Source organism: Xylocopa sonorina, chromosome 9 (genome assembly GCF_050948175.1).
Source record: "Xylocopa sonorina isolate GNS202 chromosome 9, iyXylSono1_principal, whole genome shotgun sequence".
In the NCBI taxonomy this organism is placed as follows: Eukaryota; Metazoa; Arthropoda; class Insecta; order Hymenoptera; family Apidae; genus Xylocopa; species Xylocopa sonorina.
Genome location: NC_135201.1, coordinates 5748198 through 5760879, shown reverse-complemented (window position 1 = coordinate 5760879; position 12682 = coordinate 5748198). Strand labels below are relative to the sequence as shown.

General features: G+C 40.0%; 2 protein-coding genes and 1 long non-coding RNA gene across 6 annotated transcripts; 2 read left to right on the top strand and 1 right to left on the bottom strand.

The window, feature by feature from the left end:
• The first annotated feature begins 15 nt into the window (after positions 1-15).
• Positions 16-1946, top strand: LOC143427285 (uncharacterized). Its single transcript, XR_013102291.1, has 4 exons — positions 16-314; positions 501-733; positions 1027-1229; positions 1312-1946. It is a non-coding gene; the product is annotated as an uncharacterized LOC143427285 (long non-coding RNA).
• A 2253-nt stretch (positions 1947-4199) lies between these two features.
• LOC143427283 (zinc finger-containing ubiquitin peptidase 1) lies at positions 4200-10126 on the top strand. 4 transcript variants are annotated; one of them, XM_076901254.1, is made up of 10 exons: positions 4200-4216; positions 4305-4677; positions 5677-5914; positions 6513-6766; positions 6840-7143; positions 7216-7643; positions 7724-8126; positions 8211-8338; positions 8420-8643; positions 8737-10126. In XM_076901254.1, the coding sequence occupies exons 3-10, from the start codon at positions 5709-5711 to the stop codon at positions 8779-8781; spliced, it is 1992 nt and encodes a 663-aa protein (XP_076757369.1). In that variant the 5' UTR covers positions 4200-4216; positions 4305-4677; positions 5677-5708; the 3' UTR covers positions 8782-10126. The 4 variants fall into 4 exon arrangements, with proteins under 4 accessions (XP_076757369.1, XP_076757371.1, XP_076757370.1 ...); XM_076901256.1 differs by lacking the exons at positions 4200-4216; positions 4305-4677 and adding an exon at positions 4891-5196; XM_076901255.1 differs by lacking the exons at positions 4200-4216; positions 4305-4677 and adding an exon at positions 4891-5552.
• Positions 10127-10599: 473 nt separating this feature from the next.
• Positions 10600-11275, bottom strand: Cox17 (Cytochrome c oxidase copper chaperone COX17). The gene is made up of 2 exons (XM_076901258.1): positions 11049-11275; positions 10600-10834 (listed from the first exon to the last, which is right to left on the bottom strand). The coding sequence occupies exons 1-2, from the start codon at positions 11168-11170 to the stop codon at positions 10750-10752; spliced, it is 207 nt and encodes a 68-aa protein (XP_076757373.1). The 5' UTR covers positions 11171-11275; the 3' UTR covers positions 10600-10749.
• Positions 11276-12682: the final 1407 nt, after the last annotated feature.

Here is a 12682-nt window from a genome sequence, read left to right as displayed (position 1 = left end):
CTTTTCGTGGCACTTTGCGGCCTCGAGCCTCCAGTAAGCTTTTTACTTGATTGAGTGGGTGAGAGGAAGAAGGAGACCAGCCACCGAGCTGACCGGAGAAACGAGGAGAGAAGAAGGCATAGAGTGAGTGAGAGAGAGAGAAAGAGAGAGAGAGAGAGAGAGAGAGGGGGAGGGAGAGAGAGAGAGGGCAGTCCTTTGAAAGAAAGATAGGGACGGGAAGATTGCGTGTGGGAGGAGGGAAAAGACGCGTGGCGCGTTGTCACGCAGTGCAACTGCTATTGTGACATCTTCGGGCTGTACCCACACGGCTCTTGGTATGTATTTTTTTCGTCTCTCGTTTCTTGTCTTGTGGCTCTCCCTCTCTCCTTCTTTCTGTCTCTCATCCGCCCTCTCTCTCTCTCTCTCTCACTCTCTCCTCTCTCTCTCTCTCTCTCTCTCCCCCTCTCTCTCTCTCAGTATCTTCTTCATCGTCCGACGCTGTCGTTGCATATTTTTCGCAGGAATTTCCATCAGTGATTCGGTAAAAAAGCAGAGAATGACACGAGGAGGAACACGAGATCCGAACGTCCGCTAGCGGTGCTGTTAGTCATTGGTCGACTTACATAGTTATCTTCTACCAAATAAGATTAACCGAACGCAGTGACTGTACTCCGAAGTGAGATCTCATCGAAGGTCGTAAATTTAAAGGAGCCACAGTCGCCCTATGGGTTAGAAAGCCGCATTCCTACACCGGGTAAACTGATAACCCGCGATTGTATATACTTCCTCTGATAGAGATTGAAACGTACATTATTACAAAGGAGCACGATGGATATACGTATACGAATATCGTTTAGTCTACTCGAATCATCGGTAAACAATGAATCAACTTTTGAAAAAGTTGTTCATTTTGGAGAAAATAATTCTTTTAATAACTTAACGCGTTCTCCTTGTTTAGTGCATCATATTCGATGCATAGTCGTTTTCTTTTTACACTCAGGCCTTATATTCGATGTATAGATACAGTCAGTATCGTTATAATTCTAGGGGAAGGTGAAAGGTCATTTGGAAGAAAAGATAAGTACGGTCAGAGTTGCTTCGAGGGATGTCTAAATGGGAACTGTACTAAACACCTGGACAATGAACGTGTTAACAGCATCAACACAGATAACGTTTAATACAACACGAGTAGGCTGTGATTATTATTTATCCTACAAAAATCTACATAATTATTCAGTTTTTGTAGACAGGTATTTATTTTAGAGAAAATCAGTCTTTTAATAGCACTTAATACTTCAATAAATACCGCTTGATGCAACATCAATAAATCAGGTTCCTTCTAAATGGATGTGAAAGCCATATAATTGGACTTGCGAAATATCACACGGCCATATCCCATCGGCGCAATGGAAATCGTACATCCAAGACAGCTGGCCACTTGAGAATTTTGACTTAGGCCAACGGTGACCGTACGGACTGCGTACGAGCCCCTGGCGAAGTCCAATTCAACACCATGGTCGAGTAATTTATTAATTTATTCCGCCGATAAATCTGTTTCAATCTGCACGTAGGCTGCGGATGGATTGTTCCTCCTCGAGTCTCCCCCTTTCTTTGCATCTTTGCCCACTTTCTTCCATCGGTATCGTACACTTCTCCCTAGAGAAGGCTTATTATTTCATCTGTGGATGCGTACAATCAACGCGTCGACCGCTATTCGCGATAACAATTTTATCGTCGATAATCATACGACCCGTACGATCATGTAATTACAATTGGCGAAGGTGGAATCGCCACAACCTCGAGGGAACCTATGAAGGTCCGTCGAGGGAAATTTGTTGACGATAGACAACAGAGAGAAGATCTGGATGGATGAAACCAGTTTCCCAGTTGAACATTGATAAATACCACGCGAAGTTCTCGCGTATACCGGTTTATGCGGTGGCATCATCGCTTTGTACGTAGTAAAGAGAGCATTATTAATCATACATAGCTACGCTCGACGACTAATTTACAAAACGAGTGCTCAATGGCACTTTTGCCATTGACAAAGATATTCTTCGGTTAAAGATCATTGTAAAATCCTCCTCTTTCCGTGCATAGTTGCTTGGACGCGAACAACTAGTTACCTCGGAGAGGATGTTCGATCGCGCGTAATAAACTACAATTGGCATCTTAATCGGCGCCGGGTTTACGGAAATAATTGGCACCTACACGATTAATGTGTAATAATTAAATTCTCACGTGCTTCGTTGGATAATTGCAGATGGTGCATCCTCCGGCTGGCTACTTCGTTGTGGTTTCCTTGGACGTGTCAGAAATGGTCAGCCCCAACGTTTTCTATAGACGTGAGATCGTGCATCAGAAACGTTTTTGTAACGTGGACTTCGCTCGACTCCGCTTAACTCACTTAAGTAGTCGTAATGATTATTAATTATCCGGCGGAAAGCATCGTTTAATTGAAGGGCATCGTGTGTGTCTATCAGAGCATATTAGAGGCTATGAATTCTGATTTCCGGCGCAGTCGTACGATCTATAATCTCTGAACAATTTCTGATCGAGCAACGTGGTGTTAGGTCAGTATTACTTACTTATTTCCGTACGTAGACAGTATTTTAAAAGCCAAGATACACGTAGACCACGGGAAACGATGGAAAATGTGTGTGTATATGTGTGTGTACTCCCTCTGTTCGAATATGAGTCCCATTTACGTTTCTTTTGAATAGAATTTTAATTACTGTCTTCTCCGTATTAAGCTGTCCTTTTGCGACTTTCAAAATTCTTGATACTGATTTTCTGTTTACTTTGAATACTTTCATATTTTGTTCACGCGCATAATTACAAATGAAGGCCCTTCCCGATGCATCGAAATTGAAGCAATTTCTCTTTTCCAGTTAAATCGATCAGAGATAAAAATCGAATCGGTCAGCATGGAAATTCAACCGCAGGTGTCCGTGGGTGAAATAAATTTGCCAGCGATTTGCTTTCCGTGCATGCACGTTTCAAGTATTTGACTCACGCACCCTACGAACGAGCGAAAGGAAGGATGAGGGACAGAGCGTGCGCGCGTCCAAGGGGAAAGACCAAATAGTTCTGTGAACATTGCATCCTCCGTCAATCGTCGGTTGCATGTCAATGAACTAGCATCGAACGGCAACAGAAATCGAGGACCAACGCCGTCTCCGATTGTCCGTTGGCGCGCGCATCGTGAGAAATCGAGTTTCTCTCGTAAATTTGACGCATGTTTTCCACTGTGTGCCAGAGGAATGTCTTAAACACGAGACCAGCATTTGCAATACCCGTTCTCGCTTCCCATCGATTACATTATACAAGAAGCGTGAGGTCCATTCCGCGTAGATAACGCGAGGCAATTCTCGACTTTTCTGCCACTCGCCACTCCGCGAGCCTAATGTAAATACAGTCCCCATTTTCCTTTCTTTTAGATGTAAATGAACGATCGATTAAACCGTTTACATCGCTGCAGTTTATGCACTTTCAATTTGAATAGCACGCCCGAAGTGTATTCTGCGATTTGGATAATGCTCCGTGCTGCACACCGGCTTGTCATTATGGAAAACGTTGCCACGGAGGGACAATAGGAGTGCAACGGAAAGAAAAAAAAAAGAACAAATTGGAACGCACCTTAACGCCGATAAGTGCACTTAGGAAAATAAAATGTTGGAGAATTTCCTCGAAGTGACGCTCACGGAAACTGCCCCGCTTCGAAAGGTCAGCGCAACGATTAGGTCGAGCTCTTTAAATGTAAAAATACGGATGATCTTAGTTATTTCTTGGCCATTACAGTTAATTCGCCGCAACGATAGGCTTCTATTATATAGATTGGTGTTTAAGATCACCGATAGCCTCGATTTGGACGATCGCAATTCCTCGATAACACCTCTGCGAAACACTATCGGGGGAGTTAGCAACACGTAAAAGCCAGGAAAGGCGGCCTCCGTAACCCGGAAACATATGCGCCTCGTATCATAAATAAGATTCAAATATCCCGAGTCTGCGCGTTAACCGTGCCTTCATTGAGCGCATTGTCATCGCAACCTGTTATATATGCTCCGCTCAGTCTCGTGGAAATTTGTTGGATAAAATTCCAGGTGGCTTCGCCATTACGCGTGCATGGATCCAAGCAAATAGATACGGCTGTGAATCTATGCGCGACACGAAAAACCAGCCGCGGAATCCTGTCCGAGTCCAGAGCATATGGAACAACTTGGTTCGAGCTGGAGTATCAGAAAAATCAAACGTATTCGTAAACGATACTTGAATCACGTTTCGTCGCGCAGATTTGCAAATGAAATAAAATGAAATTTCAGTGCGGCAGAAGTTACGTAAAGCCACCCCGAAGAGTTTTACCGACCGCGTGGAGCGAGTGCTGCCAGTGAGGGTGGCGCCTTCGGCAAGGCCTGTTGTAGAAGCGCAATCCTCCGGAGAGACGGCTGCCGGAGAATCGAGACGGTGGGGTGGCGATACGAGGGAGTTTTTCCGTGAAAGTGTCGGGGTGGATCGGCGCTGTCATATGGAGGCAAACGAGGCGCCGTGTTAGGCATCCCGGCCTGCACGGACGCCTAGCTGTGTGTGTGTTTGTGTGTGTGTATATATGCGTGTGCGTTACGGGGTGAAACAAAAGGACTCCAAAGGAAGGAAGGTGCGACCTGGCCGTTGGCTAGAGTAGATCCAATTAATTCGGTGAGTGTCCACGGTATTGAATGCCGCCGGGTGCGATAGCGGACTCGCGAACCGCGACCCTAAATGGGTCAACCCAACCCAGCAACCCTAACGTGTACACTCGCTTTCTTTTGCGATTAACTAGTCGGCCTAGATTCTTTTGGGTACGAGCGGGCCGAATCTTTGTGAAAAACGAGACCGAACTCTTGCACTTCTCTCGGCCTTTGATTCCTCGCTTGTAGCCGTCGACGTGTCGCCATCGTTGTCACGGTCCCACGATCGAAGCTCCCGTTTGCCCGAGGAACAAAATTATGGGATCCTCGTCGGGCATGGAAATGCATTGATTGACACGCGACCCCGCGGTAACGGCTCGGATCTAACCGGCAAAGGGAAACGGAGGTGAGAAATTGCGTTGCGGCGTTTCCCCGTAAACGCGAAACCACGACTCAGCGAAACGTAGACTCGCCGTCTGCTAGGTTGCATTCCATCCGTGCGGACCGTTTTATCGCACAGAGATCATCTGTGCGGTCCTTGCAACCGGTATGTAAATTAGCACGACGCGACGCATCGGAAACGAATCGCTTATCTAGCTTCTGTTACGGTATTTTGTCATACGTCGCGAGCGACCACCGCGCGTCCACAATATGCGATTCGCGTGAAACCTAACGGGTAACCACTGTACAATCGCGGACGCTCGTACGCGACCCTGAATTCAATTATCGATTCACCGAGGAAAATACACGACGGTGCGCTTTTGATGCACCGCTGCAAGTTAGTTTATTATCTGAATCGACGTTCTCGTTAATCGTTTCAACGAGAGGAGTAACCTGACGCGATGCTCTAGTTAAAAATGCAATTATTCTGAAGCACTGCAGTCAACTGCGTCGTTCGGAAAGGTGATTTCTGACTCGATGCACCTGTTTAACAAGTTCTATCTCGTGCAGCCGTTTCGAATGCGCGTTGATTGCAACTTTATGCAAAGGCCAAGTGCGTTAATTTGCGTTTTTATTTTTCTTTTAGGTCAGCAAGTGTGTTGATTGTATTTAGTAAAAATGGCGGCTAGTAAACCACCGGAGATGAATTACACGTGCGAGATCTGTGGCCTGGATGGTTTCAATGACGAAGAAATGAGATCTCATATGGTGTTTCGTCATCTTCAAGGTGCCGCAAATTGCCCCTTTTGTGATTTGGAGGAAATTTCGTCAACAGAGATGCTAACTCACGTTAACAGTGCCCATCTCGATTACTTAACACCGAGGTAAACTTTAGTTGGATACTTATCAATTAAATTTCTCTATATTATATTTTTTTGTGTTACAAACACCTTACAAGTACCTACTACATCCATCATAAGCTTTTTAAAATCACCCTAATTGCGAGGAAAATGGCGGTAAAAGAAGGACCTTAGATGTCGCTAATATACATAGAGCATTTTATAAACCTTGTGAATCTTGTAACAGGGATAACGTTAATTCTTTACCATTTTTTGATTGATTTATTTATTCTGTAATTGCGGTAGATCATACAAACAAATTTAGAGGAAAGTGTAATTATGTTATTGTTGAATATGTCAAAGTCTGACATTTCTATTTGAATACCATTGTAGTCATGTAAACTTCTGCTACTTTTACTCTCTGTGTTATGCTACTGTTTATAAGGGTATATATTTATTATTATAAATTGAGTAAAAGTTTAATTGTGTATAAAATATGATAAAAGAACGTTTGCAGAAAATAAAACAAAAATTGGATTTTGATTATGAAAGGTATCGAGCATTTGCTTATATACATCCATAATTAGTATGGTCCATATAAACGTTATATTAAATTAGAAATAATTTGTATCAATCGTTACAGTACTCCAGAAAATGATATGATGGCATTTATCGATGATGATTCATTGATGGATGACAGAAGGCACGACGAATGCCGTGGTCCTTGTCCTTCTCCAACCATGTCTCCGAGTCCTCCTCTTCTCCAAAATGGTTGGAGCAGTTCGTTCAATTCGCGTATTAAACAGCAACAGGAAATACCAAAATCAGACCCACAGATTTCTAGTTCCAATGTGAACAACAACAATAATAATAATAACATTGGGAACGTTAATAATGGTACTCAGAAATTTAATAAAACATCAACTCTATAGTTAAACATAAATAAAACAGAAAACGTTTATTATTTCAGTTATAGAAGGTGCAGCTGGTCATGGGTCTCCACTGCGCTCAGGCCTAAATTTACAGCTGCGTTCTCACGCTTCGCCAAAACTTCCAGTTCAAGAGTGTCCTATGTGTCCCTACAGTTCTGACAGTCCATTAAGGCTAGAGGAACATATCAATAGACAACATTTTGATCTCACATCACCATCCTTCCCACCTGAATCTCCACCATTACGCGATGGTGTCTTTAACTGCCCTTTGTGCATCACATCTTTTCCAAATTCATCTGATCTCGAGTTGCATGTTAACATAGAGCACAAAGACATATTGAGGTAAAAATTGAATTTACATGTGTCACATTAATAGCAAACAATTGCTTTACATGTTCTATTTTCTCTATACAGTCCTGCGAATGGAGCGGCTTCTCAGTCTGCTCAAGCGACTGTTGCAAGTGATATACCAGCATGCCCAGTATGCTTTAGTACTTCGTTCAAGAACAACGACGAGTTAACCGCGCACATCGAAGAACATTTCAGTAAAAAGTGCACTCCAACCCCTATAACTCCAGACATATGTACCGATAGAATGTTAGCAAAGGATATGGAAAAGCTTGAGAAGGAACTTCGGAAATTACGTGAACAACGTGAATTCGAGATGCTAAGGGCGCAATACGGGATGGACAATCAGGGCAATTTTAGAGAGCAAAGTGTTACTAATATGCAGCGGGCTGTATATTCGGGTGAAATGACAATTGCCGACTATTACGAAAGACAAACCGAGCTCAGAGTAGCTGAAAGTAGCGGCATTGACGACGGCAGCTCCTGTACACGCGGTAATAGTTGTTATTTTGGAAATATTTTTGTGAAATATGATTAGAAAGATTTCTATTTTGGGATGAATTTTTTTTTATAGGATTAGTTCCCAAGATACGGGCTGTTAGTCAAGCGTGTAGTAACGTGATGAGCACCTGGATGTGTTCTACTGTAGACTACTATGCTACTACTTATGGAGACAAAGGATGGGGATGCGGTTATAGAAATTTGCAAATGATAATCTCGTCACTTTTACAACATACAGGGTATAATGAGTTAGTTTATAAAGCATGGAATTCTGGTCTGGGTAGCGGTAGTTCTACCAAAAATCCGCTACGAAGTTCTATACCATCGATCTCAAGACTTCAGAAGATGATAGAGTGGGCTTGGGCCCAGGGTTTTGATACTCAAGGAGCGGAACAGTTAGAAGGAAAATTGGCGAATACTAGAAAATGGATTGGCCCAACAGAAGTAGTCATATTATTGTCTAGTTTGAGAATAAAGTACGTTTTGCTTTTATTTGACTGTAATCCTCTTCATTATCGTCGAGCTAAGTTATTTTATATATGTTCTTTTTTTTAATCAAGGTGCCAGTTGGTAGATTTTTATACACCAACTAATGCTGACGGCGGTCATCCTGAAATGTTCAATTGGGTTTTGCAATACTTCCAACGGTGCGATGACTTTAAACCACCCCTTTATCTGCAGCATCAAGGTAAATGTACTACTTGAAGATGAGAAATACGAGTGAAAATAAAATTGTGGAAAATGAAATTTTCTTGCTACTCACGCATAGGTCATAGTAGAACAATAATAGGAGTAGAACAATTAAGAGATGGTTCAATAACGATGTTAGTACTCGATCCAAGCCATAGTTCAGCACAAATGGCACAATTTAATAGTACAAGTAGTGCACTCGGTGCAATGCGTTTGGTACGAAAATCGATTGCAGCGATGAAAGCAAGACAATACCAGGTCGTTGCTGTTATCGGTATCATGGAAACCGACTTAGAATATCACGTAAGTCCACTTGCATTCTTCACTTATTTATCCTTCATTTAAAGAATTTCTTTCAGTGTCTGTAAAGTCTACAATGTCTCTAATGGCTTTTAGGAAAGCAAAGAAGTACGTTGGATTCGGGTCCCGCAAAATAGGTGAGATTTGCTGGCTCGAAAAGGAGTCAAATCTTTTGGGAAGACGATAGACTGCCTCAAACCAATTTTGTCCAATATCCTTAAAGTTACATGACCGCAATGTTCTAGGTTTTATCGTTAGGAGATTTACTCCACCGTAGTAGTTGCAAAAATATTATTTAACAATATATTCTTGCATTCTATAGCCGTCGTTTGTCGACTGGCTCCTCGAATCACGAATGTCTTTGTAAGCCTGTGCCACGGTTCAGAATTTCGGAGCTAAAAAAAATTGACCGATGAAAAAAATATAAAAGTTGTAATTTAAAAAAAAAAATAATGTCTGTATGTTGCGCGTATTGATCTCTTTCTTTTTAAATCTGAAGTCGATTCCGAAAATAATGTATTAAGATGTATGCTTGAGAAAGAAGTGTTACCGTCATGATGTAATTTAAAGGATAGAATCAATTCGATTGCCATTTCTTGTTCACAACGTTCTGCTCAATTTTTCGTCGCACCGAGCGGGCTGTGCTAACTTTTAGTCGACCAATCGTCCTACGCCGATCGGTTGCATCAGCGAAAAAGAGCCATGGCAGAGCTTTGAAAAACGAGACTCTTTCGTAGCTGTGATGCTGTTATCGATTTAATGCTAATCACCGATTCTAAACATTTTTGAAGACACTCCACGTGGTCGAAACGTTAAAAATAAAAAAAAGAAGGGCCAATCGCCTGCGTTTTTAACTTCTTTCACTTGTACTTTACATTTTTAATAAACGTTGATGGTCAAAGCGTCGTCAATTTTTAGTCAATAAAAGGTACCAAATAACGATACGTCGCAATGCGTGTTACGATAACAAATTTTTATATACCGTTGAAAAAATTATTCTCTAATATATTTTTATTATCGTTGCTTTTACACTGTTTTTGGAGTGTCTACAAGAATAACAAACGGACATATTTCCATATATATTATATATACATTTATCTATATACATATACACATAATTGCACACACTCTTCGTTATATTAACACCTCACTCACTCATACATAAAGTACAACTACTTTCATACTACTTATAAATATTCTATTTAATTATCGAATTACTTTAAGGCTATCCCCTCCCTCATACTTTAACTTGTAAGTTAAATGCAATGCTGTGACAAGGAAACAAAAGCAAAACACACTACGGTCCATTGACTTGTTATTTATATTGTATTCTTAAAAAGAGCAAATTGTTTTTATCATTATAACTACGATCATGATCACATCCATCGTTGTTACTATTACTATCATTAGTATTATTATTATTGATATAATTATTATTATTACACTTATTGTAATTTATAAATTATACTGATACACACGAGGTCTATTTATTATGGTTAGAAATATTGGAAACCACTGTCATTACTGTAAAAAATATTCTAAGGAAGATGTTTTATTGTTTTATAATTTTGGTAACATATAAAGTACACTAAATCGGATGAAAATTGTCTTTCCGCCGAGTAGGACCAGATGTAATAATTATGACTGATGGCAAAAGTGTAATTATTTTTTGCATCAAATTCTCTGTCGTACGCTGGGTAAGAATACATTTAACATTTCGGAATGTCCAGGCAAATGCAAGCAGTGAAATTGTTATGCGAGTGTAAAGAAAAAAAAAAAAAGAGAGATAAATTCACATTATTCACATGTCGAATTAAAATATATGCTTTGTTAGAATTCCCAATCTATGTGTGATTGTTTTATACCATTTAAAGAAACGGACAGTACTTTTTTCATTTTGATATAGAACGTTGCACCGTATCATCTGCGGATACAAGAAAGATTTAAATAAATGATACATTTGATACAAACAAAATAATCTGTTTATTGGTAAGATAGACACTAAATACATTAACATTATTTCAATAAATATTAAATCATCTACACAAAGCAAGAGTTTTGTAACCTGAGCAATAAATTATGCTGTCTGAAGTAGTATATATTCTACATTTATATATTAAATCCTAACGATCGCATACAAGCTTTATGCGCTTCGATTAAATCCTTACAGTTTTCTTCCCCTTTGGTAATAATGCTGAAAAAAAATACATTTTATTCCGCATGACAATTAAACTGATTAAACTGAGAAAAGGTTATGTACTAACACGTATAAAAGATGAAAGCCAATTTGCAAGCTACAAATTTCTTTTTCTTAATTCCATCGGTCGTTACATGTTACATTTTCTAAATTAGTTTAAATAAATGAAAATGAAGAGTGTTGTATATGAAATACTTGAATTTGTACAAACCATTCATCTCTTGCATTCTTCGTTTCAGGACAAGCGCAACAAGGTTTCAATGGTTTGCCAGACTTTTGTGCTTCATTTGATTCTGCACTAACATGGTTCGTCTTGCCACTCGAATTGCCCATTATTATACAGTAAACGCAATGTTATATATTATACAATGCTCTATCATAAATGATCACACGTGTTTGGCACTACGGTCAGTATCGTAGCAAGCCCAGCGCCACTGTGCGGATCTCGTCGTAAAATTTCAAAGCACCTGATAGATTCTTATGGGGTAGATTTAATAATTTAAACATCCCTGTGCGGTGGGGATCAGAATACACCCACAGTAACCCCTGCTTGTCGTAAGAGGCGACTAAATGGGAGAAGAAAGGATCAACGAAAAGAGTGACGAATTTTATTTAAGAAAAAGAGTAATATATGCAAAGATATTAAATGCAAAAGTGTGCAAAGAGAAGATATGGAGTGAGTATGCAATGAGAAAAGTATGAGAGAGCAAAGAAAACATATACAAAAATATACAAATATACAAATATACATACATTTCGTTTCCTATTTTTCTAGATATATACGCATTATTATTACTTTCCAAAGAGGTAGTGATAGATTCGCGTAGACTACATTATATCACCAGCTTACAATATATCTTCTAGTTAAAATTGCCCACTGGTTAACAGGCATATAAAAGTCGGCAGAAGGTATTGGATGAAGGACGCAAATTGTGCAACGAGGATAGAGAAGTGTCGTATAACTTATTTTAATTTATAGTAGAGTCCATTCTTGTTATTTGTGCTCTTTCGTTAACAAGAGTATAGAACAAGCAAGAAAGTCACGGATAAAATTACGTAAATATTTGGAGAAGGAATTATATTATCTCTCTTCTTTGACAATGTCATTTATCGAGCGGCTGATTTTCGACTGAAAAACGCGATTTATTAACAGGAGCACAGAATGTGGTTGAAGGTTCGGGAACCTTTATTTACGACATCATAAACAAGAAGCACTATATTATCCGAGCAGGATAAAATAGAGATAAAATTCAATTTAATTGTTGCTTGCGCCATCTCTACACAAAGTGCTCAAACTGATCGCAAATCGGTATCGATACCAAGGTAATTCATAAAGGCAATATTCATAATTAACATTGTATAAATAATAAAATAATATGTAGAGTGAAATATATATGCTATAAGTGTTCTACACGTATATATATAGGACAATACAACTTTCTTTGTGCTACTTCTCCAGTAGAATGTATATCATAATACGACAGTGAGTGCTTTTCTGAGAAAAATACGCACGAGAATTTTCCTGGAACTCTTATTTTTGGAACCTGCCTTTGTAGTAGATTTTCAATTAGCTGATTTGTTTACAGTTGAAGCAGATAGCGAAGTACCAAGGCCACGGAATGAAACGTAAGAGCGTAGTTGGAAAACTACGTTCGAGCGCCTTCGGTTTCATTCGAACGTCTTCGCGCTCGTTCGGTCGCTTCCGGGGCATGCGGCGAGTGGCACCTGTAGACAGTTCGTGTCGTCCTCTACTGGCGGTAAGACGTGTGTCGTTCGCTGCTGTCGATATAACTTTTCGATGTACGTTTCTACATTCGAGGTACGTTTATATGTTGGCTTATCAAT

What these genes read in the sequence shown, in the direction of transcription:
- Cox17 (XM_076901258.1), bottom strand. Translation starts at nt 11,170, where the DNA reads ATGGGCAATTCGAGTGGCAAGACGAACCATGTTAGTGCAGAATCAAAT. An exon ending in AAGAATGCAAGAGATGAATG is followed by an intron (nt 10,835 to 11,048) that starts GTTTGTACAAAT and finishes ATTTTTTTTCAG; the next exon opens with CATTATTACCAAAGGGGAAG.
- LOC143427283 (XM_076901254.1), top strand. Translation starts at nt 5,709, where the DNA reads ATGGCGGCTAGTAAACCACCGGAGATGAATTACACGTGCGAGATCTGT. An exon ending in CATTGGGAACGTTAATAATG is followed by an intron (nt 6,767 to 6,839) that starts GTACTCAGAAAT and finishes TTATTATTTCAG; the next exon opens with TTATAGAAGGTGCAGCTGGT. An exon ending in CGGCAGCTCCTGTACACGCG is followed by an intron (nt 7,644 to 7,723) that starts GTAATAGTTGTT and finishes TTTTTTTTATAG; the next exon opens with GATTAGTTCCCAAGATACGG.